The sequence below is a fragment of the Chionomys nivalis genome, chromosome 7, assembly GCF_950005125.1.
Source record: "Chionomys nivalis chromosome 7, mChiNiv1.1, whole genome shotgun sequence".
Lineage (NCBI taxonomy): Eukaryota > Metazoa > Chordata > Mammalia > Rodentia > Cricetidae > Chionomys > Chionomys nivalis.
Genome location: NC_080092.1, coordinates 15781905 through 15809629, shown reverse-complemented (window position 1 = coordinate 15809629; position 27725 = coordinate 15781905). Strand labels below are relative to the sequence as shown.

At 47.9% G+C, this 27725-nt stretch overlaps 1 protein-coding gene across 1 annotated transcript in view; it reads right to left on the bottom strand.

Annotated features, from left to right (window-relative positions):
• The window catches only part of Sh3pxd2b (SH3 and PX domains 2B), an 85938-nt gene that overhangs the window by 24050 nt on the left and 34163 nt on the right, over positions 1–27725 (bottom strand). Inside the window, exons 3-7 of the mRNA XM_057775582.1 lie at positions 25506–25581; positions 20027–20103; positions 9182–9273; positions 8188–8213; positions 1814–1948 (exon numbers count right to left, since the gene is read on the bottom strand). Of these exons, the coding sequence (XP_057631565.1) occupies positions 1814–1948; positions 8188–8213; positions 9182–9273; positions 20027–20103; positions 25506–25581 (406 nt within the window). The remainder of the gene's footprint in view (positions 1–1813; positions 1949–8187; positions 8214–9181; positions 9274–20026; positions 20104–25505; positions 25582–27725) is intronic.

Genomic DNA, 27725 nt, shown 5'->3' with positions numbered 1-27725 from the left:
TTCCTACCCCATACTCTGGAATACGACACAGAGGCCAAGCAGCGTCTGGCTGAGCTGCCTGCCTGGCTTCCCCAGTACCAATTAGCATTTGATCTGACCCCTTTTATTCAATCACAGGTCAACACAGCTGCCAACTGTGCCTCCACAGTGAAATCTCTGAGAACCCGGGGGGTTTGGAGAGCTTGTTGAGCACAGGCATTCCTGGAGGAGCACCCAGAGAGGGCAGGGAAGTGCAGTGTCTCTTACACCACTTGCCTGTGCATCCCTGCACCTATATCCTTTCGAGCATCCTTAGCACTGACCCTGCAAGCAGGTTTCTCTTGGTCTGATAAGCCACTTAAGAGGCAGAGAGACAGCAGCTGTGTGAACCATGCTTGATAGCCAGTTGTAAGAAGCGCAGGCAGAACAACTGGGTTTGTACCTGGCTAAGAAAATGCTACCCCTGGGTGGGCAGTGTCAAGACAGAATTGGACTAAAGGACTTCAGGTGCTCACTGAAGAAGTGAGTGAGTGCTGCTGCTGAGGGAGAAATCCTCGTATCTTCCACAGTCACAGACATGACCTTGGGAGAGGCAGAGCATGGGACACGGAGATGATGTTGGAGCAGTACTTCCTTCCAGTCATCAAAGCTTCTAGATTGCGTAATTATGGAGGTTTGGCCGGCTAACACCAGCCTCATGACTAATGGTGACATGACCCGGAGGGTGTCGGAAACATCATCTTCCTGTATTCTTGGAAACAGGGACCATTCCTAGATTGCAAAGTCGGGTCTGATTGGCTAACACTGGTCTCACGATTAACATGAGTAATGGTAACTTGAAGGATGCTGGAAACATCATCCTCCCATGGTTACGTGGACATAATTGGCCTTTGGGCTACCATAGAGCATGGTCCCTAGCGACATAATGAGGCACTGGGGAAAGGGGCTGCTCATTCCCTGCTTTTTCTGCATGGTGTGATGGCTGCCCTGGAGCTAAGGGAGGAGGAAGAGGGAAGGAAACGCATTTCTGGAGCACATGCCGTGTGCCGAGTTCAGGCTGAGGCGCTCTCTCTACACTAGAGCGCTTACTCTTTCGACAGCTCTTTGACAGTTTTCTGTGTTTCATAGATGACAAAACTAGTGGCCAAAGGCATGAAGCGGCCTGGATTGATGGGCAGTGTAGAGTTCAAGCCCTCGTCTCAATCACCCCACCAACGGATGTGACCAGTGGTCCTGGCATGACAGGAAGGATGAGGGGACAGACAGACGCCCATCCTCTCTGAACAGTTTCTTCTATTTTTTTATTTTTTTGAGACACAGTCTCTCTATGTAAAACTCCACAAGTGCTGGAATTACAGCCATCTCTCTCAGATCTTCAGACTTCTAGAGAGCTCCCAAGGGAAATCAACAAGAAAATTCTTTTTTTTTTTTTTTTTTTGATTTTTCGAGACAGGATTTCTCTGTGGCTTTGGAGCCTGTCCTGGCACTAGCTCTTGTAGACCAGGCTGGTCTCGAACTCACAGAGATTCACCTGCCTCTGCCTCCCAAGTGCTGGGATTAAAGGCGTGCGCCACCACCGCCCAGCAACAAGAAAATTCTTAATGGAGCGACTGGCTCTGCTGACAAGTACTTGAAAACCAGAAGGGACGTCTACGGTAGTGTCAGAACAGTGGTGACATCGGACCCAACAGGCTGCCAAGGCAGTGGCTATGTGCCCTGCGTGGCTCTCGGGAGCCAGGCCAGGTTGATCTGCTTATCTGGAGTTTCCACATGCTCCTGGTTTGTGGGGCTTGGTGATGACACAGGGTGTCGGGGAGGTGCTCCAGGTCCTTACCTGACTCATTCTTCTCTATGATGTCCACCACTTGGCCCACACTGAGGCTGATCTCTGAGCTCTCCTGCTTCTGATAGTTTGCCACCACCACATACTGCTCCAGGACCATGGGGTCCACCGAGGTCAGGTCACTCCCTGTGGACAGCAAAAGCCATCGGACATCCCATTAGTGCCTGTCCATGCATGGAGGAGCAGGAACCAGGGGAAAGGCTGGGTCAGAGGACTTCCTAAGCGGAGAAAGTCTTTGCTAGAGGACTTGTCTCGTGTCCCAACTCCCCACCCTTCCATCCTCTCATGCATTTGCTCACTCAGCCACCAACATCTGTGAGAGCACTGGGGTTCCCAGGGTTCCAAGCCAGTAAGATGTGGCGCATGCCCAGAAGCTGGCTGCTTAGGGGAACTCAAGAGGATGGTTTAAATGTTGAGGCCACCATCCACGCAACCTCACCCTAAATCCCTCACCTATAATAAACTCATCAGTCTCCAGAGACGCACCACATATTCTGTTGGGGTCCACAGGCACAGAAATGGATGAAATGGATGACTGCCAGTCTCAAGTAATGGGGGGATAGACACATGGAAAGCAGACATTTACATAAACATACATGCACACATACATGCATACTAGAGATCAAATCGTGTAAGTATCACTTTGGAGATATCCAGCACGGCAGGACAGAGAATGAACAGGAAAGGCAAAGTTGTACCAGATTAGTGGTCATTCAGACTTCCCAAGGAGTGTCAGAAAGCAGACTCATGAGGGAAGGTATCCTGGGAGCTGGGGAGAAGCAGGGCAGGGAGAGTCTTCCATGATGGGGGAAGGCCTGGGAACCTTCAGGAACAAGCTGAGGCTGGGAGGCAGAGTTCTGCCAGGAGGGCGTGGCACTGAGAGAAGTGCCTCAGGAAAACACTGGTCGGAGGCCAAGGGCTTGATAAGTTTGGATTTTTTAAATCCTGAGGAGTTGATTAAGAATTCTATGAAGGAGGAGCTGGAGAGGTGGCTCAGCGGTTAAGAGCACTAACTGCTCTTCCAGAGGTCATGAGTTCAATCCCTAGCAACCACATGGTGGCTCACAACCATCTATAGTGGGATCTGATGCCTTCTGGCATAAAGGCATACATGCAGATAGAGCACTTGTATATATAAAATAAGTAGATAAATCTAAAAAGAAAAGAGTTCTATAAAGCAAATAGCAAGATTTCGAGCTGGACAAGCGACTGACTGCCGTGTAGAGAGAGGCAGAGGCAGAGGCCGGGGAAAGGCACTCCAGGCAGAGGGTGCAAAGCTGTTAGGCAAGAGGCAGTGGTGGCATTGGAGCTGGGCAGTGAGACTTGATAAGTGTAGATTTTCCCAGAAGGAAAAAGCGTGGGAAGCACTGTCAGGCAGATGGCTTCCCTGGTGAGCAGTGTGTGTGTCACACCCTGGAGTTGTGCACTTCTGCTACCCACCAAGACAGATGGGTATGCACACAAAAATACAACACAGAAGACTTAAAAGGAACATCTCAGTTCAAAGATGTCAGAGAGGAGGGCCAGCATGGCATATGGGGGCAGGCCTGCTTCTTGGCTCTGTGAGCAGGTTCTGGCCACTGATCCTTTCCTGCTGTGGGACAGAAAGAAGGCATCTGAGCAGGGACCACCCTAGCCACCTGCACCTGAGTGGAGGGACCATGAGGGGACGGGAGAGAAGGGAGACAGGATGGAGTTGCCAAAGAAGGCCGGATGGGAGGAAGCCTGGAAAAGAATGCCTCTTATGGGCTGTGGGCCATTGCAAACCTTTCCAGCTTCATTGTGCCTGAGGTGGGCACTGCCTGTTACAGGTAAGAAAAGAAGCTGAGGACAGCCAGGTGTGGAACTAGATGAAGGACAACCGGGAAGGAGGCAGTGTCTGAGGTCTTCTGCCTTTCTTTCCTTGGCTGTGTCCTTTCTTTGCATTTCTCAATGGTTATTGTCACCAATCCTAGCTCTCAGTCAACTGCTATCTCCTCACAGGTGAACAGTTCACCAAGGCTAGACAGCCAGATAGGCTGGCATCTGAGACAAGACTGGCCTGGCCCTACTGGACCATGACCTTGTAGAGAAGCTCCTGTTGGGCTAACCTGATGTGTTCTGCTTCTCCAGGACCCTGTGCAAGGAGTCAGTGAGCTAAGATGCTGGCTCTCTGGGGTCCTGGCCACTGAAAATGAAGGTTCTTTTAAGGTGAACAGAGCAAACCTGCACTGAGGAAAACCCACTTGAGGACCAGAAAGTCCTCATTCTAATGGGAACCTCCGAGTGTTAGACTCCTAACTGGCTCCCTGCTGCCAACCTCAGTCCACCATGCTGTTCATGATTCTTCAGGTCATCTGGGTCGACCATCCTCCACAAGCAAGGCTCTCGCCTCACCTAAGAAAAGCCCAATGTCTGCAAAGCCCTGCGTGACCTGGCCCTGGTAGCCAAGCAGAACGTATTCCCCCCACGTCACTCCAGAAGGCAGAAGGGTACTTACCTTCTGCTCTCAATACTCTATAGGAACAAGATGGCTGACTTCTGGCTGGCTACACTGAACACTTGGTAAGGATGAGATTTAGAGTCAGTGGGTATAAATTTAGGAGCATAAGCACCTGCTTGGTGCCCTTAAGGAGAGAGGCTTGCCCTGTTTCACCTGTTCATTTCTCCTGGCCTAAACGGCCTATTGTAGGTTTTCCTGTTCTGGCTTAGATGCCCATGTTCTAGCAGGAACCCAGAGATTCATTTCTGGTTTGCAGGTTTCTAAAATTGTTTTACTTATTTATTTTATATTATGTGCATGAGTATTTTGTCAGAATGGGTGTATGTATACCAAGTATCTGCCTGATGCCTGCAGAACACTGGATTCCTGGAACTGCAGCTCCAGACAGCTGTGAGCCCAGACCGTGTGGGGGCTGGAAATGCAATCTGGGTCCTCTACAAGAGCAGCAAGTGTTCTTAATTGCTGAGTCATCTCTCTAGCCCTATCTACTATGAAGTATTCTGAAAGTGTTCACAGATGAGGAGGAGAGAGAGGAATAATATATTATTGTTAGTGACAGACTGTATGTAAATTATCTATATATTTACTTGGCCTTTTAAAAAAAAGTTTATCAATTCATGGTCTAGACTATGGGTGGTACCTAATAAGGCTCAATAAATATCCAAATGGAAGAAAGAATATTTAAAGACTTAGATCTAAATGACTTCCTGTCTTAGCAAATATCAACTATTCCCCCCTACCCCACCCCCAACAAACAGGGTTTCTCTGTGCATCCCTGGCTGTCCTGAAACTCACTATGTGGAACAGGCTAGCCTTGAACTCAGAGATCCACCTGTCTCTGCCTTTGGAGTGCTGGGATCAAAGGCATGCGCCACCACTGGCCATCTCTCCTCTTTTATTTTATTTTGCTTATGTACCTGTTTGCCTTGACATTCCCCAGGGACCTATCACTGCCAGGCACGCAGTAAGATCCTAGTGTATACTGAGTGACAGAGTCAGGAAACCCAGAGTGCAGAGTGTAGGCCTTTGGTTGCATGAGCAGAGCACTGCAGGTCACAGGGCTCAGGGCTGTGGCTTTGGGCTTCATTCTGCAGTTTTTTGCTGGGGTTTTCTTCAGAAGCAAGAGCAAGGAGCTGCTTTACAGCGCTGCTTCCAGAGCAAGTTGTCTGCATTTTACTCAGAACACCCCACTTATCAACACTAAGGACAAGAGTCCTGGTAGCACGTGATTAGACTGGGAACCTTAAAGGAGACTTCAGGTACCACGTTGGGACCCCTACTGGTAGAGTGTGATATTGCAACTAAGCCCGATTATAATTGGTAGCAGGAACATATGAGGCAGATATAGAAGTTGCCAAGGATGAAATCAAGAGCCCTAGGCTATATCACATGATCAAGGAATCGACAGTAGAAGGGTGGTTTTTGTCATTAACACTGAAAGTATTCTCAAGCCACACAGTGTCTACTCTACCAGATAAACGTTTTGAGTTAGGTGGTTTTCTTTCTGATGACATGTCTTGAATTTTTAAAATGATGATCGGGCTGGAGAGATGGCTCAGCGGTTAAGAGCACTGCCTGCTCTTCCAAAGGTCCTGAGTTCAATTCCCAGCAACCACATGGTGGCTCACAACTATCTCTAATGAGGTCTGGTGCCCTCTTCTGCCCTGCAGGCATACACACAGACAGAACATTGTATACGTAACAAATAATAAAAAAAAATGATGAGTAATGCCAAAGTGAGGTTTTTTCCTTCCATAAGAATCTGTAAATAAGCAAAAATCAAGAAGAAAAGTTCTTGCAAGCCATCAGATGACCTGCTCAACAGTGGTGGTTTTTTTTTTTTTTTTTGGATGAGCAGAATTTGAGGCCACATGAGTAAGTCTGCAGAGCCAGCTGGCTGTGACCAGGCAGTGCTAGGGACAGACAAGCCTTCTCCCATCCAGAGTGTATCACTGAAAATGTAGGGGTGAGGTCTGTTTTTAATTGGAATCTCTTTAAAATTCAATCAAGAAGACTGGCTGTAAAATCAAGGCATTGCCCACTAGTCAGATAAATAAGGAACCCTTCAAGGGTTCAGAGTCTGAATGAAGAAGGTGCCACATTCAAGCTAGTGGGACTATAAATAAACCTGAGACCCATCATTGCAGGTGAGTGATGTCAACCACGGTCACCACAAATTAGAGCCTGGGCTCTCTTTTCTAGACAGGTCCCCTCTTTCAAGCCTGTTCCAACCGGACACTCCTATTTTCACTAACCGGAGCTGCCCACTCCCTCTCTCCTCTCCGGCTCCTTCCAGGGGAGTCTTTGCATACTTAAAGCCAGAAATTCTGAGACCAGCCCTGAGGCAGCTGCTCTCTGCTAAGAAAAGAAATGTGTCATTATCCCTGGCTGAGGGACATTTGCAGCTTTAGCAGGATGCCAGGGTTGTGGCCAGTGACCACTAAACGCCAAAGGAGAGCCAGATGCAGTCAGTGAGCACACGGGACTGGAGCAGATCCCAGAAGTTGTGCTTCAAGGAAAAATGTATGAGGCATGGCTTCTGTCCTCGCTTTCCACCGTGATCAGCCTAGAGACCTGAAAAGCTGACCCAGGCCCTGCTCCCAGCAGGAAAGGGAGACCAAAACCCCGGAAAGGTGGACCTGCTCCCAGAGATATCTGGTTTGAGTGGTGATGAAAGAGCACCAGTTAGATATTACTATTAAAGTGTTTTACATCGACTACTATAGAGCCTCTGATAATCCTATAAAACACACTATCATTTGTGTGTGTGCACACATGTGTACATGCGTGTGCTTGAATGGAAAACAGGGCCTTGGGCATGTTCGGCAAGTGTTCTCCCACTGAGTCATACCCCAGACCTGGATGTCATGCATGAGGAAACTGAGGTAAGGTCATCAGTTTTCACTTCTGGAATCTCTGCCTGCACCTCCTCCTTCCCATGCGTGGAGTTCCTCAAACTTCCTGGGTGTTCAAGGAGATCAGAGGGCAGGGCTCTGGACTGCAGCAGCCAGGAGGAGCATGGGTATTAAGAAGAGCTGGCCTTGTGACCTTGTTTTTAGGATGCACAGGCATGCATCACCCCCAGGTCCACCTTCTCTTTTCCATGGCCACCTCTGCTGGAAGAGTAGCATCACCCTAAGAATAGAAAGGCTGTCTGAAGAAAGCTTCCTGTGTGAGAAAGGAGCCCAGCAAGGCTTGAGTGACAGGCACCACCATGTCTGTCTGCCAAGGACAGTGGACTGAAGGAAGCTGAGAGGCCAGCCAGAGCTGAGGCTGTCAAAGGACCAGATCGCAGCGAACTTCATCTCCCTCCCTCAATGCTTGCTGTCCTCTAAGCCTGGGATTCCCTTCTCTTTTTGGAAAGCTCACCCTCAGTCCCCATGCTTCAAGGCCTCTATCACCTCACTTCTCCCCTATTATCTCACCCCCCTCCCGCAGCACTGGAAAAGGCTCTGAGTTTCCACACTGCTTTGTATAAAGTGGAATGGAGGCACAGAACCTTCTGCAGCATGATTAGGAAGACATTTGTCTTCCCATGCCACAAGGGCACTCTCATCTCATCCACTTCATAGTAGTTTGTCAAGGGATAAAACAGCCTCAAATCCTTCTTCTGGGAGCCGGGGCCAGGTATTAGTTAATTATAAGTCATCAGCTCATCCATTCAATCGTCCACATACGAAACTACCCATCCATCCATTCTTTATCCGTCTATTCACACATGCATCCAACTACATACCCAATTACCATTCATCTGACCATGTATCCCTCTGTCTGTCCATCCATCCACCCACCTACCATTCGTCTGCATTGTGGTGTTCACAGTGTAGAACCCAACTAGAGTACATGGCAGGAATGAAAAGAAGAGAATGAAACATATGCTTACCTGATTTCTTCTTCCCAATATGCTCCCTGTATAGGAGATAGGGGTGAGAGAGAGCCAGTTAGTCCTTGTTATGTTCTGATCTGATCCCATTAGGATGCTGAGACTCTCCATCTCACAGCTCACAGCATCATCAGTGTTAGGTACTGAGCTGAGATTCTATTAGGATGCTGACAGTCTCCACCCCACAGCATCCTCAGTGTATGTACTGAGCTGAGATCCTATTAGGATACTGACAGTTTCCACCCCACAGCATCTTCAGTATAGGGTACTAAGCTGAGATTCTATTAGGATGCTGACAGTTTCCACCCTACAGCATCTTCAGTGTTAGGTACTGAACTGAGATTCCCATTAGGATGCTGACAGTTTCCACCCCACAGCATCTTCAGTATAGGGTACTAAGCTGAGATTCTATTAGGATGCTGACAGTTTCCACCCTACAGCATCTTCAGTGTGTTAGGTACTGAACTGAGATTCCCATTAGGATGCTGACAGTCTATATCTCCCAGCGTCCTCTGTGATATATATTGAGCTGATTCCATTAGGACACTAGCAGTCTCTATCCCACAGCATCCTCAGTGAGTTAATGAATCCAAGCCCACCCCAGGAACCCAGGCTTCTTCTAAGAAAGATTCCTCTTTGATTCTTCCTTTATCTGGTAAGTGCTTCAGATCCTGGGACCAAGTTTTCTATGCATTTGGGAGAGTGGAACCCCTAGGAAAGAGTCTTGGTCTACTCAGCTATAGAACTCTTTCTTTGGTAAGCGTGGTAGTGTAGAAGAACTGGAACACTTAGCCAGGTTCTAGTCCCTGTTAGATGGGACCATCCTTACCCATGTACCAGTGCCTATGCTGGCTGCAGGCCCTGTAGGGGCCAAGACAATGAACTCTGGCTTAGTCTATACTCTGCTGACTCTGGGTCTGTGCGGGTCAGAAAGGACAGCAGGAGGGGAAAAGGGAGGGAGGTTTCCCCTGGGGAAGCCCACAGACCAACTTACTCTTTGGGAGGGTTCAGGTCCTCAGGTCTTGTCTCAAAAAACTGCAGCACTTCATCACACTGAGAGATGTAGGGGGGCAGCTGGATCAGGGCCTAGAGAAGAGACACGGGTGAGCCCGAGGAAGGAGAAGGCTGTCACCCGTGCTTCTCAAACTTAGGAAGGCATTAGGACTGCAAAGGGGGATTCTGCTGTGGAATAATAGTCTAAGATGTGTAACATTTGTTTAGGTCGTGGTACAATGATGCAAAGACGTGTTGCATGCTTTTACGTTGCATTTGTTTAATTCTGTAAAGCTGTGTTACTTTGCCTGCCTAAAACACCTGATTGGTCTAATAAAGAGCTAAACAGCCAATATCTATGCAGGAGAGGGATAGGCAGAGCTGCCGGGCAGAGAGAATGAATAGGAGTAGAAATCTAGGCTTGAGAGAAGAGCAAGGAGTGAGAAAGGAAGGAGAGGAGGATGCCAGGGGTCAGCCACACAGCCAGCTAGGGAGAAAGGAAGGGAGGCAGATAGATACATAAATACACACACACACACACACACACACACACACACACACGAATGAAAGGTAAAAAGTCCAGAAGCAAAATGTAGTTCAAGAGAAACGGGATAATTTAAGTTAGCTAAAACAAGCCAAGCTAAGGCTAGCCACTCACGTATTTATTCGGGGGCTGGGTAGCAGGCCCTCAAAAAGTAAACAAACAAACAAAACCAACTACAGGATTTCTAAAGCATAGATTGGGGCCCACCAGAGCTTTTGATTTAGCAGGCCTGTGCTGAGGACTGGGATCGAGCATTTTAACAAGTTTCCTGGTGATGATAATGTCTCTGGCTTAGAGAACATATACATATGCACATGCATTCTCCGAGATGTATGGAGATGATACATTCTGCTGGCATATGTGCAAACACTGTATGTTCATATTACACAGTCCAGCCTAGACTGTACATGCTATTTTAGAAAGTGGTGCTTGCACTAACGTCATTCATTTCATCTTGACCTACCATATTCTGCTGTCTGTCATCTCTACCACACCACTGGAAAACATCTGGAGTGTGTCTAACACATGTCTGAATTTCCCAAGCTGAAGCTATAAATCCTGACAGTTTGGATACATGTTGGATGGAAGTTTCCAGAGTGATGGAGGCTGAGCATGTCAGTCTCCCACGGGGCAGTTCCTAGCCACTGGCAGAATGGCTCAGGTAGGTTACAACACAGCTGGCTACATCTACCGGCAGGCTGCATGAAGTGAGGCAAGGGCATTTGTTCTGTCTGCTGACCTACAAACAAGTATTCAGTCAAGGATTTAACAGGTACCTTCTCTGTCCAGTGCTCATCACAGAGGTGGCACCACAGTTCAACAAACATTTAGTTAAGGTCCCCTCCTCTCCTAGAGTGGGTTCGGGACCAGGAAGATGGAGGTGCAAAAGGCTCATGGTAGAGCTGGTCCCTGCTCCTATAGCCATGGTGTGTGTGAAGGGTGTTCTGGAATAATCTTTTTCTATACTGTGAAGATGAGTGTTTGCCAAGGTGCCTTTGGGTTGGTTTAATAAAGAGTTGAATGGCCAATAACTAGGTAGGAAAAGGTTAGGTGGGGCTAACCTTTCCCAGATAGAGAGAGAAGGGGAGATGAGTCTAGGCAGGAGAGCGACACCAGAAGACATGGAGAGGAAACAGGAGGTACAAGATGGAAGAGAGGTAAAAAGCCACGAGGCAAAACATAGATTAATAGGAATGGGCTAATTTAAGTCATAAGAGCTAGAGAAACAAGCCTAAAATATAGGCTGAGCTTTCATAATTATCTACAAGTCTCCATGCCATTTTTTGTGTGCTGGTGGCCCAAAGAAAAATCCATTTATATGTGGTGTCCAACATGGGGGCTCAAATTTCCAAACACGGTCTGAGAAAGCCATGAAAAGTTCTGGACAAGGAACCAGATGCAGTTCTCTCAGGTGGGCCAGTGCTCTGTGTACAGAGGTGCAGCTACCAGCTGCTGCCAGTGGGCGGAGCCAGCCACCAGTGCTACGTGCCAGCGCCATGTGCTAAGCTGAGTTATGTATGGCAGCTGACATGGTCAGAGAACGCCACAGGTACTCAGTAAAGACAGATCCGGACGAACAAAACCTCTAAACAGGTCACGGTGTGTTTTAAAAATGTGTGAAGGCTTAAAAGAAAAGAAAATGGGTATAGAAAGTCATAGAAAAGATAGTTTATAAATAATACAGTCTTTAAAGAGAAAATAAAATAATATAAAAATGATAATCTATATAAAGATGTAAAATACACAGGAGTCTGGATCCTGTATGGCGCCTTGCTAACTCTGAATTTCTTGACTGCTGATAACAACAGCTTCTGAGAGACATGGGGCTGTAAGAGGGACTGCTGAATTAATGACACCAGCCTAGATACTTCAGGAATGCCTTAACTTTAAAATGGAAGTCAAAAACTGTATTTCACTGGGGAAGAGGTTACGCTTTTGTTTCCACAGAAAATGAAAAAGCTCTGGATTCATTCAAGGTTGATAGAGATCAGGTTTGATCAGGGGAGACCCTTGAAAATCCTGGCTATGGACATAAAGAAATAAGCCTAGACAAATGACAAGACAGGTGATGTATATTTATCAAGAACTCAAGTCCTTTGGAAGAATAGCCAGGGCTCTTAACCACTGAGACATCTCTCCAGTGAGTTTCTGACCCAAGCTCTAAGCTACTTCCACAAACTGAAAGTGGAATGATATAACGTGAGGAGGGCAATGGTGATGGAAGCTCCCTCCATGGTCACTGGATAATCTCCACCCCATATGGCTTGCTTGTTGATAATTTTTTGAGACTTTATTTACTTTTATTTCATGTGAATGTTTGCCTGCATGTATATCTGCCCACCAAGTGTGTGCAGTACCCATGAAAGCCAGAAGAGGACATTGGATATCCTGTTGACTGGAGTCATAGACAGTTGTGAGCCACCATGTAGGCACAGGAAATCAAACCCAGGTCCCATGGAAGAGCAGTCAGTGCTCTTAACCACTGAGCCATCTTTCCATCCCCTTGTCATCATTCTGATTTGCCATGAAGCATCTCCCACTCTGCATCTGCATCTGGCACTGGGATTGACCTTTGCCAGGAAGAAGGGTCACACTCTCCTGCTCTGCCTCCCTCTTTGATCTATTTCCTTTTTCTAATTCTAGGTGGCAAGCGGCCATCCTTCTGCCCGGGGAGTTGTGATGGGATGCCCGTTGAACTGTGCCATGCCCAGCTGTGTGGCATATAGATACCTTACATCTATCTAGTCTCTAACAGCAATGGGCTCCTCAGCAGAACTCTCAAAAATAAACTAATGCTTTCTCTAGTGAGTAAGGCTTTGCTCTGGAAGGACAATGCACTGCTATCAATCAAGCCTGTCTGCCATATTTTGCTTTTGTTTTCTCCCATGAGTTGGGAATATGTAAGAAGTCCTTGCTGGCACTACACTCTACAACTTCCCAGGTTCCAGAACCATGCGCCGAAAGAAACCTTCCTTATTAGATATCCAGTCTCAGACATTCTGTTACGGCAACAGGAAATGAGCTAGACCAGGCTGTACTCAGATGTCCTGGCGCTAGAGGTGTAGTTTAATGACAGAGCACCTGCTTAGAATCCTTTAATCCCAGCACTCGGGAGACAGAGGCAGGCGGATCTCTGTGAGTTTGAGGTCAGGTTGGTCTACATAGTGAGCTCCATGACAGCCAGAGATATACAGGGAGATATTGTCTCAAAAACAAAGAAAAAAAGAAAAAAAAAAACCCAAACCAAATAAACAAAAATCTCTGGTAACAAACTCTGAACAAAACCCAGTTCATTCTAGAAATGAGTCCTTCAAGGTGTCAGCCATTCTGTCTTAGACCAACCTCACAGCATGCAGTCATCAGCACCACCACTGTTAGAAATGACGTTCTTCCTCCACTGGGGAAGTGAGACGTATTCTAGAGAGATTCTGACTCTGGCCCCTGTGTGAACAGAAGCCGGCGAGACTGCGCCTCAATTTCACATACATCCTTCACAACGGTGCCCTGGGGCTGCGTCTCTTCTTGAGGGTTTTATAGCTGGGCTCAGCTGGTCTGGCCCAGAACGTGCTGCATCTGTCGTGGGCAGCCGCTGGTATTTCAATGAGCCCCACAGCAAGCTGAGCGGCTGTTTATAAGGCCACGTGAGAGTAGAAGCGCATCACTGCGGCAGGTTCAGGAGTCACGTTTTCACTGTGTCTTTCTACAGACGTAAGTTCTTAGATGAACTGTGGCCAAATAAACACATCTTCCTTGTGTTCAGTATCTTTTATATCTTTAAACACCCCTCCATGCCTAGAGAAGGGAAACTTTTATTTTCTAAGAAGAGCACTGCCTCTTACTGTGATGACTTTAAGCTCCTGGAAGTGGTCCCACTGCTGTGAGGGTACAGTTAGTTATCTTCTGCATCCCCATCCCCATCCGGAAACCCTTTATCCGGGAATCCGGTCTTCCCCAATGATCCAAAGGACTGTCTGCGTCACTGTCAACCTGTCCAACCAGCAGGGGTCTGTTTCTGGGATCTCAATTTGTTTCCAGGAGATTTTCTATCTGGTGACAATTGTGTGAGTGATGATAACTTTCCACTATCTATGCCTGGCAGAGCACGCTGCTTGCATTTTACTACACACCTGGCAGACAGGTTTGGGTACCAACAGTCCAATCTACCTGTTGGAGATTATAATTTTCTACTAAAATTAAGCTCAGTGTGATGGATCCCATTGCCTTAAGTCAGCTGACAATGTCCCTAACAGATGTCTAAATGTTAGGAACAGCTTACGGAACTAAAAGTGCAGATCTCATGACAGAAGGGACAGTTTATCTCCTATAAAGAGGGCAGGTCCTTTGATGCTGACCCAGGGAATCTGGGCAATCAAAATATCGGCTTTGTTCTTCTGATTGGTTGCAGGGCTCTGCTCGTATAACCTAAGCAGTTTCTTCCTTGTGGCTAATTCATGACGTCTGGAGCATCCCACATCTCAGGCAGCTGCGGGCAGCTGGTGTCTCTTACACTCCAAGTTCTAAAATCTCCTTTTCAGAATAATACGTCCAGAGGTTGTGGAGGCCCCGGGTATGTATGCAGATGGAGATGGAGAGACGTGGGTGTGTTAGGGAGAGAGCAGGATGGGATGGTGTGGGTAGAGGGAGGGCAGCTTCTGGGAATGTGCAGGCAGGAATTGTCCAGCAGGGCAAGGTGACCCTAAGTACCTAAAGTTCTTGCCTTGGACAAAGGGATGCTACCTCCAGAATGGCAATTTTAGGCTTTATAGCTTAAAAGGGGACATGGGAGACAGGGAACTTTCCTCTGAGAGTGGAAGGCAGTAGCGAAGCACTTGCCCTGCCTCCCACCCACTCTGAAGGAGATAGTTAGGAAGGAGGGGTCTGCCCACCTTTGTTTTCTGCTACTATACCAAAGTAATTGACACTCAATCCTTAATGAGATGAAGGTTTATTTGGCTCACAGTTGCAGGGCTGACCAGAGTCCCTGGCTGTGTCACCATGGTACAGAAACACAGAAGGGAACAAGAGCACCAGACAGTCTTGGTTTTTTACAACAGCAAGCTCTTGAGAAAACTAATTCACTTGAGACCAGCATGAGGTCCAGCTCTTACAGGCTCTGCCACCTGAACATTGCTACACTGAAGGTCAAATATCCAACATGGGAACATCTGAGGAGGATTCTCAATCTGCACTCAGACCATAGCACTGTGACACAGTCCAGGCCCGAGTCCTTCAACCTCTCCCATTTTTATTTCTTCAGACAGTAATTGGTACACAGGGTGCTGTGTCTGGGCTCGACTTGCAAGCCCTTGACACTGTTACTAAGAGCAGCCATGAGGCTGCCGCCCCTCATCTACATACAGGAATATGGAAGTCCGTCCACCTTGCACAGTGACTGGAGGGATGGGACAAGGTCACGTCTGAGCAGGAGCAGACAGCTCCATCAGGAGTGATTTCCAGCCCTTACTAGATGTCGCCTGACCAAGAGGGGCCATCTGTCCTGAATTGCCCCCTTTTGGACAGAAGTTTTCAGATTTATTACAGTATAATTTACACACCATAAACTTACTCGCTGCAAATGCCCAGTTCAGTATTTAGGAAATTACAGAGTTCTAGCCTCATCCCCACAAAACATTGAATTTGCGGCCCTCTCCCCGCCCACAGTCCCCGGGTCCAGGAAAGAGCTCATCTGCTTTCTGTGCTCATAAACCCACCCTGCCTGTGCGTTTCATCCGGTCACTCACTTTTGACATCTGGTTTCTTTCACTTAGCATCATATGTCTGTGATCTATCTAGGTCGTAGAATCTGCCCAAATTTAATTGCTTGATCTCATCAAGTTGTAGACTGTCCCTTCCATTTGGCTATTATGACTTAATGTTGCTAGGAGTGTCTGCATCCAAGAGTTCATGAGGACGTAAGCTTTCTCTTATGGGTAGACCCAGGGCTGACCGTGTTTTCGTGGGGTGTGTTGAAACAGATTCCTGTTATGTACCTAGACTGGCCTGGAATTTTGTGGTCTTTCCCTGTCTCAGTCCTGCAGAAACTGCCCCATAATTTCCCAGTGTGGTTTCTCATCTCATGTCCCATTGGGATAAAGAATCTAGCTTTTTCAGATCTTTGCTAATGTCCAGCACAACTGCCCCATGATTGGTAACAATCTATGGCCCCTGTTTGCATGACTCCACTGGTTCACAACGTTAAACATCTCTTCATGTGTTTATTATTTATTTATTTATCTGTGAAAAAGGCTCTCACTCTGTAATAGAGGCTGGCCTTGAACTCTTTTGTAGATCACGCTAGCCTTGAAGTCAGAGAGCTTCTTCTGCCTCTGCTCCTTGAGTGTTGGGGTTAAAGTTGTGCACCTACCACAACCAGCTCACAGGTTTATTGAATCCCTGTCCCTTCTTGAGTGAGGGTCCTGCTGAAGTTCTTCCCTGATGTGGGATTCCCCTCTGTATGCTGTGAATGCCATTGGGTAATAAAAAAACTGCTTGAGCCTATAACAGGGTATTTGGGGAGTGTGGTGGGGGGAACTAAATTGAATGCTGGGAGAAAGAAGGCGGAGTCACAGAGAAGTCATGGAACCCCAATGGAGACACAGATGCCATGCCGGAACTTTACCTGGTAAGCCACAGCCAGGTGGCGATACACAGATTAATGGAGATGGGGCTGGTTTGGGATATAAGAGTCAGAAATATGCTCAAGCTATTGGCAAAACAGTATTGCAAATAATATGGTTTCTGTGTGGTTATTTTGGGGCTGAGCAGCCAGGAACTAACTAGTGGCCTCCTACAACACTTCCCCAAGGTCTTTTTATTCTGGAGCTATAGGAAGCTTTTTCTTTAGTCACTTTTTGTTTATTTGTTTGTTTTTGTTGTGTGTTTTTTTTCCCCCTAAGACAAGGTTTCTCTGTGTAGCCCTGTCTGTCCTGGAACTCACTCTGTAACCAGGCTGACATCAAACTCAGAGATTTGCCTGCCTCTGCCTCCCAGATACTGGAATTACCACGAGTTCTTTATATATTCTCAGTAAGTCCCTTACAAATGTTATTTACAAATATTTTCATCCTGTCTATGACACATTTTTTTTTTTTTTTTGGTTTTTCGAGACAGGGTTTCTCTGTGGTTTTGGAGCCTGTCCTGGAACTAGCTCTAGTAGACCAGGCTGGTCTCGAACTCACAGAGATCCGCCTGCCTCCCAAGTGCTGGGATTAAAGGCGTGCGCCACCACCGCCCGGCTGCATCTTTTAATTTTTCTAGTAGTGTTTATTTACTTTGTTTTCCTGAGACAGGGGTTCTCTGTGTAGCCCTGGCTGTCCTGGAACTCACTCTGTAGACCAGGATGGCCTTGAACCCACAGAGATCCACCTGTTTCTGCCTCTCAAGTGCTGGGATTAAGGGCGTGTGCCACTATGCCTGCATTTTATTTTTTTGGCAGAAAAGTTTGTCAATAGGTTTGATGATGGCTAACTTGACCTAATTTAATTTTTAAGGACTGTTACTTTTCGTGTAAACACTTAAAAATTCATTGCTTAAACCAGGGTCATGAAGATCCCCTCCACACTGTCTTCTGTAAGTTTTATAATTTTGGCTCTTTTATTTAGGGCTGTGGTCCGTTTTGTGCATGCTTGCATACATGTTCATGTGCATGTGCATGGGTGTGTGTGTGGGTGGGTCAGAAGTCTACCTGGATGTCTTCCCCTATCACTGATTACCTGGTTTTTGAAATGATGTTCTACTGAATCTAGACATCACCAATTCAGCTAAACGCGACGGTCACTGAACCCCTGAGATTCTCTTCTCCTCACCCGCATAGGGATTACAGATGTACGCTGTCACATCTGGCTTTCTACATGGGTGCTGGGGAATCCAAACTCAGGTTTTCCTGCTTCAGAAGCAAACACTTTCTTCACCGAGCCATCTCTTTCTTGAGCTCCTGTGACCCCTTTGGGGTTGATCATTGTACAGAGTATGCAATAAGGATTCAAGTGCATTGTATTTTTGCATGTGTACGGACGCTGTGGGCTGAACAGTGTCCTCCTTTAACCCTCAAATCCGTATATTAAAGTTCTCACCTCTCAGGATCTATGTATTTAGGGACAGGTCTTTACAGAAGTAATTGAAGATTAAACAAAATCATTAGGGGGCCTTAATCCATATAAATGGCATCCTCTGGATTAGGGTGCAGGTACATAAAGAGAACATGTCCCGTACAGTCACAGATAGCTAACTGCAAGCCAAGGACAAGGCCTGGGGGACCCTGTTGTTTGCATTTTAGCTTTCAGAAGTGACAGAAAACCAAGTTCTGCTGTTGAAACCCCGAAGTCTGTGATGATTTGTGGCTTTGACGAACTATGCAGTGGCTAGCTGTCCCACCTGTGTATTAAAAACTCTCCCCTCATCAACCTGTTTCTGCATCTCACTGAGTATCACTCAGCCTGGCATTTTGGAACATTTACTCCTGGTTCACAGCTTTGTGCACTGATCTGCGCATGGATCCTGCACCACAGAGTTACTGCAGCCTTGTACGGAGTCTAGAAAATGGCAAATGTGACTTGTTGTTCAAGGTCTTTTGCATTTACACACACACACACACACACACACACACACACACACAATTGATCTTGTTAGCATCGTTATGGTAGTTTGAATGGAATTAACCCCCATAATCTCATAGGGAGTGGCACTATTAGGAGGTGTGGTTTTGTTGGAGAGGGTATGGCCTTGTTGGAGGAAGTGTGTCACTGTGGGGGCGGGCTTTGAGGTTTCCTGTGCTCAGATATTGCCCACTGTCTCAGTCAACTTCCTGAGATGCCTGCAAGGTATAGGAGTCTCAGCTACCTCTCCAGCTCCCTGTCTGCCTGCATGTTGCCATGCTCCCGGCCATGATGACAATGGACTGAGCCTCTGAAACTGTAAGAGAGCCACCACAATTAAATGTTTTCCTTTATAAGAGTTGCCATGGTCATGGTGTCTCTTCACACCAGTAGATACTCCAATTAAGACAACCACTAGGAAGCATGCTGGATTTCTATAGGATTCAGTCTATATAGAAAGAATTTTTAAGCTGGGCGGTGGTGGCACATGCCTTTAATCCCAGCACTTGGGAGTTCGAGACCATCCTGGGCTACAAGAGCTAGTTCCAGGACAGGCTCCAAAAACCTGTCTTGAAAAAGAAAAAAAAAAAAAAGAATTTTTAGAAGAATGGCTGCTTTTGAAACTCCTACTCCTCCAACTTATGAGTACAGCATGCCTTTCCATTTAGCTAGAAGTGTTTCTGTTTGTTTGTTTGTGAGATAGGGTCTCAGTATACAAGCCTGGCTACCTAGAACTATGAACTCACAGAGAGTTCTGCTTCTGCCCCCGGGTGCTGAATACAGGCGATCACTACTACAGCCAGCTTTACTTAGAGCTCTTTGAACTTTGCTTGGCCATGCTTTGCAGTTCAGTGCGTAAATCCTGCACTTTTGGTTGAGTACATTTTTAAGAGTTTTACTTTTTATTTGAAGCTGGCATGAGCAGAATCTCCCCCTCCATGTAGATATGTGTGTCTGTGTGGTATGTGGTATATGTTATGTGTACATGTGCACGAATGGGTGCAGATGAAGGTCAGTGGTTGGTATTGGGTGCCTTTCTCGACTGCTTTCCACCTCAGTTTTTAGACTGGTCTCTCACAGAACCCAGTGCTTGCTGGCTGACTGGACTGGCTGGCTAGTGAGCCCCCAGGACCTGCCTGTCTCCACTCCCACGCTCAGGATGACAGGCACTTAATGCCACTCTCAGCGTTTAAAATAGGTGCTCAGTCAAACTCAGAACTTCATGTTTGTGTCGCAAGCACTATGCTGACTTAGTCATCGCCCCAGCCCAAGTGGAAGTGTGTTCTTAACTCCACTTTTGGCTACAGACACAACCGGTGACTGCACATGGCACCTGCATCCTGTGATCTGACCATGCTCACCTCAGAGAAAGCAAAGGAAATGAAAACATGCTTCCTTCCCGACCACTCCACTCCACTCCAATCCAGTCCAGTTAAACATCACCAAAAGGCAGGCCTCCCTCTGCACATTCAGGGAGCAAGAGGCTAGCTGCTCCATCAAGAATGGGGGTTGAGTGCTCACTGGAACATTCATGCCCAGGGTAACGCCACACAGCCGCTGAAAGTGGATTTGGCTGATTCCATACTAGCATGGGGAATTTTACGTTTTGTTCTGTTTTGTTTCCCGCCTTCCCATGAACACTTGGCACCCAGAAAGGAAAACAAACAGAACACCCACGAGGGAAGATGGTGCTGGCATCCCAGCTTACCTTACAGTACTCATCGATTGGTATCAGGCGTTTGACAGCCACGTCCCGGATGTGGCTGCGGCGGAAGAGGATTTTGCCTGCACAAGATGAGAACACATTCAGCATAGCAGGGAGTAGTGACCTGCCCTCTGTCACCCCAAGTGGCTGTCTGGGAAGGGCCTGAGTGGTCCCAAAATTCCTGGCTGCCCTCAGTATCTCCAGGCTGCACCGGGAGATAGTTTGGGTAGCTGAGGCTAAGCTGGGTCCCCCGAACTCTGCTGCTGTAGCACAATAGCTAGAGAGAATGAGGAGAGCATTTTAGTTTTATGAGGATTGCATTCAGAGCCTTGTTCATGCTAGGCACATGCTCTGTGATGAAATTACACTTCAGCCACACCTCCACACCAGGAGTAGGTTAAACACAGTAGACGGCACAGTCGCCATACATATTTATGGGCAATTAAAATGATATGTGCAATTAAAATGATCGGGATGACTGGCATGGCCCTCACTTCCAGCATTTCTCATTCCTGTTAGAAATACTCCCAAAGTTTCTCTACCAGCTATTTTGAAAAAATCCAATCTGTAGCTGTCAGGAGCAGCTCCAGGCTGTGCTGCAGTATCAGCAGCCATGCCTTCTCTTACGGATAGCCACTCCCACCCTCTCCCAATGCTCGCTCTCCATTCTCCCAGGCTCCGGTAACTACTACTCTACCTGTTCCTTCCTTGAGGACCCCTCTCTAGCATTTGCATTTGTGTGAAATCATGTGGAAGGACCCCTGCAGGTAGGGCTCCTCCAAGCTGAGCCTGTGCAACCCAAGACCCTCAGGCTGCGCGGGCAGCTCAGAGCGGAAACTCAGTCCCCCTACCTTCCCTCATTCATGCCTTTGTCCAAGCTTGTGAGCTTGTGAGCTATTTAATGACTCTGTGCCTTTCTGATCTACCCATGCTTGCAAGAAAAGAAAAATCCAGGAGCTAATACACCAAAGGGTTTGAAGTGCCCCATCTTCTGAGTGGTAGGCACAGGTAATATTTTCTTCTCCATGCTTTTCCTGATGCTTCTATTGTATTTATCGCTTTTAGAACCATAAAAACATCCTCCCACAGAAGAGAGGGACAGTGTTGACAACCTGCTTTCCTCAATGAGCCATCCCTATGGGAACTGGGGTAGGGGTGGGGGTGGCCAGCAGGCTCTGCTGGGATTCTAGGTGGGGAACCCTTTCCAGGGCAAGACTGTCCCCAACCCATCATTTCCGATTCAACTCCAGATCCAAGCCAGCTGCCTTCCCCCAGCTCCAGTCACAGTGACAATCAAATAGCCCTCCTCCTCATTTTCACTGGTCTCTGCAAGTAGGGCTGTTTGCAATCTAGACTCCACTGAAGAGCCCCAAGCCTGTGAGGCTTCATGACTGGGAAGGAATGTGGTGCTAAGGCACAGCGGGATGCTACGGTGCAGCCCTGGGCAGCCAAGGCTTTCTGCTGTTTATCTGGTTCTCAAAGTGGGAGAGGATCCCAGCCTCAACCAAAACAAACGTGATCCCATTTGGTGGCAGTTCCCTTCTGCACATCTGGGGAGGATGGCAGAATTCAGGCTTCTTACTGTAAAGGTAGTAAGCGGGCTCAGAGCATTTACGAGTAGCATGGCGCTTCTGCCAACCTACAGCACAGGGAGCAGACTTGTCTCGAAGCCACCGCCCAACTAAGGAGTCTGTGTGGGCAATTTTTCATTTTTTTGCTGCCAACTTGACAAAAGCTAGAGAAACCTAAGAGGGAAGCCCAGGTAAGAAGATGTCTCTATAAGATCGGCCTGTAGGCAAACCTATGGGGTATTGTCTTATATATGATCTATTTGGGAGGGTCCAGTTGACTACGGGAGGTGTCACCCTTGCAAAGGCGGCTGGATGAGCTGGGAGCAAGTCAGGGAGCAGCAGCATTCCTGTTTCTGCTTCAGTTCCTGCCTTGACTTCCCTCAAAGATAGACTGGGACATGGATGTATTAGCCAAATAAACCCTTAACTCCCCAACTTGTGTTCGGTTATGGCATTGGTTATCAACGCAATGGAAAGTAAAGGAAGCCAGAGCCCAATGCTGAGGCTTCACCCTGGAAGGAGCCAAAGGGTGGTAACTCATCAGTGCTTCCAGGGTTTCTTGGGGTTGACACAAGGACCAAAGATGTAGCCTTGAAGGGACCTCTGGAGACACTTTGTAGCAGGAGAAAAGCTCACTAGATGGTTACAGCCAATCCCTCCCACACTGTGAGCCTGGAGAGCCAATGGCTTCTGGAGTCTGTGAACTGGGACAGAGTCCAGTCTTCGAGGTCACTTCCATAACACACCCAGAGCCTGGCCCTTGGTAGAGCTTACAAAGGAGTGTAATTACTCCGTGCTCACCGGCCCTCAAGCAAAGTGGGGATGCGTGACACTCTAGTTAAGAACACGCTAATCCTTTATCTCATTTTCAGCTTTCGGAGGCCGGCCAGGCACATCAGAGCCAGGATACACTCAGGCCAGGTACTAGGCAGCCTGGCCAATGTTCTCAGTGGTTCCTACTTGTTGGTGATGCCTCTCTGAAGTGGGAGGACAGCCAGCATGGGCAAGGGTCTGGATCTGATGGAAGGGTCAGGAAGGATGGTGGGGCTGCCTCCACACTGGAGTGGAAAGGGTGTTCAGGAGAGAGGACCGGCCTTGGTGGGAATGAGTGGCTTTTGTTTTCCACAGGGGAAGAAGGCCAAATTGCAATTCTTAGTTTTCAAGTTGTATCTTCTGCCAAGTTGGCCTCCCCAGCTCCTGCTGGGATGGAAAGTCCACACAGACTGGTCCCTTCCCCCGCCTTTGTGCTAATGTGAAACTTGCCTTTGTCTTGCTGACAAGGCAGTATGGGTAGAAACCTGACCTCAGGAGAGGAGACCTACTTCCTGCCCAAGGCATTGGCCTGGGGAAAAGCTGAGAGGTGAGCTCAGAAGGGATGGGCCAGAGGTCCCGGGACCCTTGGGCATCTCAAGCTGAAAGTGGGCACAAGGACAAAGGGGCTAGGCCCTGTGAGCAGCTTTTGCATGAATTCTTGCTGGAAAAGAATTACGTAACCACAAAGGCTTTTAAGGGTTGGGGAGAGGGTCAGGCTCAAGTTCTCTGCCTTGGGAAGTTTCCAGAGCTGACTTTTGCCTTTCATCCAGGAGAAAGCTACAGTAAGGCTTACTGCTCCCCTCTTTCTTGAAGAAAGTCTGGCTGAACTTGAACATTCTTGGTTATTCAGTAAAGGCAGCAAGAGGAGAGTCGGGGGGCCTGCCTTTGGGGGTTCTATTCTGGAATGACCAAGGCTCTTCTCTTTACTGAGTCTATTCTGTGCCCAGGAATTGGACTTTGTGAAGCAGATTCCCTGTCTTATTTAACAGATGTGGAAACAGAGGTGCAGGGGAGGGGGGAGGCTGGGAACAGGGATTAGAGTCACGGGGCTGAGGAGGGCTGACTCCAGAGCACGTGCTTTTGCAGCCCTGAGTTTTGGCTGTTGCAGCTGGCACATGGGGTTCTCTCCAGTGGGGAAAAAATTCCAGTGTGGTTGATGCTATCCCAGTGGAAGGATTAAAAATGCTAGGTTTCTGTCTTTTTTTTTTTCTTCTTCTTTTTTTGGCAAAGGAGTTTCCCAGCAGAGGGGGCCTAGCAAACACAGCTATCCCAGTTGAGCTGATAGCTTCTGAGAACCTACCGACTGTGTGGAAGGGACCCAAGAAAGGAGGGAGATGGGGAGCTCTTCAAACCATGGGTACTGAGACTAGGGTGACTGTCCGCGTGCCCATCATCCGTGTGTAACAACAGCAAGTGAGCAATGGCCCTCAGCGACCTGTCAGACATACACAGTCCTCATGGGCACCATCTTTATAGTACCGGTCTCATCTCTAACTTACAAGGCAGGAAATCAAGCATGCTCTTGAATCCTTTACCAAGGTTAGGGCTGTGTGTGCGCCCAGGGTGCCAAGGTTGGAAGTGACTCCAGCATGAAGCTTGGAGCCAGTCACCCCTTTGTTGGCATCCTGGGTCTGCCAACCATGCATGCCATTTGTGGTTTCTCGGGGCCCTAGTTCCTCTTTTGTAACAGGGGCGTGGCACTGATTCCCTGTAGGGAATGAATGGGGGTGACTGGTGTGAAGCACTCAGCCCAGCACTGGTATCCAGTGACAGCTGTAAGTGGCAGTGGGTGAAGCTCCGCAAGTTCTGTTTCTGCACAATCCCACTTTCTCACCCAAAGCCTTGGCACTGCCAAGACTGCACCGCACCCTCTGCAGCAGCTGCTGTAACACCTGGCACTCAAGGTGCTTGGTAGATTTTGTACTATGACCCCAACATGTTCTGCCCTAATCCCTAGAGTCTGTGGGTATGATTGATGGGTTAGTCCATGCCTTACATTACCCTGGATCAGCCTGGAAACCACACAAAACCTTCCAAGCAGACAGCTTTCTCTGACACAGAGGTTGGAGGGATCTTAAGTGCCAGAAAATTTCTATGTCCCATCACTCGCTCCCTGTCGTGAGGAATGCAGGCAGTTTCCAGACGCTGGAGGGCCCCAGCTGAGAGCCATCAAGCAGAGTGTAGGGGACTGATTCTACCACAACGTGAGTAAGATTGGACAGGAGTTCTTCTCTGGAACCTCCAGGTAGGAGGCTGTGCCTGGTTAACACCTTGGCTTTGACCTTGTGAGGGTAAATAGGGAACCCAGCTGAGCCTGCCAAGGCTTCTGATCCATAGACCTTTGAGGCAATAACAGCTATTATATTGTGCTATTAAACTATTGGTAACGTGTGACACAGAAAATAGAAAATGAACACAGTGGTTATACCAACAAGCTGCTGACTGTGAAAACCCCGGTGCTCCAGCTCCCACTCCAGCTGGGAGAAGCTGAGCATCCTAGGTGGCAGGATCCACCCAAGGTCTCACAGCTACTCAGTGGCACATGCCCACTCTTAGTCATTCCTGCCCTTGGCTGCGATTCCTGTCAGTGGAGCTGTGCTGGCCAGTCTGGCATGGTTATGCCCATGTCAACAGAATACAAACTGGAGCTACCCAGAAGAAAGAACTCAGTTGAGTAACTGCCTCCATCAGATTGGCTGTGGCAGTGAACACGTGTGAGTGACATGTGCTTAATTGATAACTGATGTGGAAGGCTCAGCCCACTGTGATGGAGCCACCTCTGGGCAGGTGGTCTGGGCTCTATAAGAAAGCTAGCTGAGCAAGCCATTGGTGAGCTAGCAAGCAGCTTCCTCCATGGTGTAGCTTCGGTTCCTGTTTTATCTTCCCCTGATGATAGACTGAGACAGAAAAGTGTAACTGATGGAATAAACTCCTCTGAAAGTTGGTTTTTCACTATGGTTTTTATCACAGCAATAGAAAAACAAACAAGGAGAGAAACAATGCCCCTCCCTCTGTGTGAGAGGGGATGAGCTCTTGTGCTCTTTCGGGAGCTGTTCTTCAGTGGCCAGGCTGGCCCTGCCCAAGGGTGTGCACCTTACCTGGCAGAAACGGAATGATCCTCTGCTTAGGATCCTTCTGCCCTCCTTCCATGGGGAACTTGTCCAACATCTGCATCTAAACAGGGAGGGAAGAAGAGCAAAAACCTTTCACAATATAAAATACACATTATCCGACATCCTAAAGGGATAGGTGGAATTTACGATTTGACATATTAGAAGTGCACTCTGTCCAGCTTTCCAGAAAGCGGAGGCAATGGGGATGAGGCTGGACTTGAGGCCTGTGTGAAAGCAACTGTGTATATCCACAGCCCCCCAACTGTGAAAGCTCAAAGATGCAGGAGAACATTCTTAGTTTTTTTTTAAGATTTATTTTAAACTATGTGTATACGTATATGCATCTGTGCCTCATGCGTGCAGGTGCCTCAGAGGCCAGAAATGCCAGAGCCCCTGGAGCTGGATTTACAGACAGTTGTGAGCCATCTGGTGAGGGTTTTAGAAACCAAACTTGGGTGCTCTGCAAGCATGGGCAATACATGATCTTAACCACTGAGGCATCTCGGCAGGCTACCTACCATTCTTGGTGTTCCTGGAGGGTTTAAGCCACAGTAGTTGGAATGTGAACAACAGTCTGACAACTCTGTGCCACAGACAGACAGCAGGTCGTTCTGCATTTCGAGAAGTGACAGGTGTGTTAAAATATCCCTCACCTGGTTAAGCCTATGCTTATGACAGCATTCTATTCCTGAGCTACTCCGAAATCCCCGATCTGCTCAGCAGAGCCCAGCCTGGTGCTGTGTAGTGTGCTAAGAGCCAGCCATGAAGATAAGCAGTCTCTAAAAGAGCCTGGCAAACAATCTGGTGACTGTGAAGTAGTGTGTGAAATACCATGAAACAGGCAGGGAGAGAGGATAGAGCTGGGGGCATCCCATAACAACATGTATCTCCATGTCTTAGTTAGGGGTTTTATCGCTGTGAACAGACACCACAACCGTGACAACTCATTTAAAGAGAAACATTTAGCTAAGGTGGCTTACAGTTCAGAGGTTCAGTCTATTATTACCACGGTGGGGAACATGATAGCATGCAGGCAGACATGGTGCTGGCTACATCTTGATCAGAAGGCAACAGGAAGTAGAGCGAGTGTCACACTGAGTGAGGTCTGAGTAAAAGAGATCACCTATTCCGCCCCTACAGTGTGACAAACTTCCTTCCACTAGGCCACACCTACTTCACCAAGGCCACACCTCCTAACAGTCACACTACCTCTGGGGGCGGTTTTCTTTCAAGCCACCACATTTTGATATTTTAAGAAACAGAAGTAAAGCTGGGTGCGGTGGCACACACCTTTAATCTCAGAGCCAAGGCTAGTCTGGTCTCCATAGTGAGTTCCAGGACAGCCAGGGTTACGTAATGAGACCTTGTAAAAAAAAATTAATTTTAGAAAAAGAAAGAAACTAATGAAATTTCTGGCTGGGTACTCAAAGTCACAAGGATCTGTCACCTAACTCCTGTGTGTTCTGATGTAACTTTAAGGATCTTCTCTTCCGGTCCTCAATCATGAGAGTTTATCACTGCACTGTGTTATAATTAAGGCTGGGCTGGGCTGCCTGCAGCAACGTCCCATGTTTCTGAACCAATGGTTGAACTGACTTTCCCATCCCTCTGAAGCGGGCCATGTCTAATGATTGATCAGCAGCACGTGATGCTTCAGGGTGGAGGTTTGCTGTTCTCTAATCCCCACACACCCCGCTCTTGTGAGGGACTCACACTCCCTGCCATCTGCGGTCCTGTGGGGTGGGGTGGGTGCAGAGCCTCAGCAATCCCGCCCATGGTCCAGCCCACGGCCTGGTTGCCCATGAGGGATTCAAGTGGCCCTGCTGTTTGGTGGGGTTATTTGGTTTTGTTGCTCTTGTTTTTGTTTTTGTGAGACAGAGTCTCACTTTGAGGCTCTGACTATACTGGAGCTAACTAGCCTCCAGCTTGTAGCCAGAGCTGGTCTCAAACTCACAGGTACCTGCCTGCCTCTGCCTCCTCAGTGCTAGGATTAAAGGCACATGTTGCCGTTGCTGTTGCCGCTACCACCACCATCACTATGCCTGGCTCAATAATGTAGATGACGGTCCCCACCCCTGAACCAAGGGTCTCCCCACATGCTAAACCAGTACTCTACCACTAAGATAACCCTGAGGTTACTTGTTACAGAAGCATATCCTGATCTATCCTAATTCACAAGGAAGCCAGAGCAGATGCAAAGGGCCT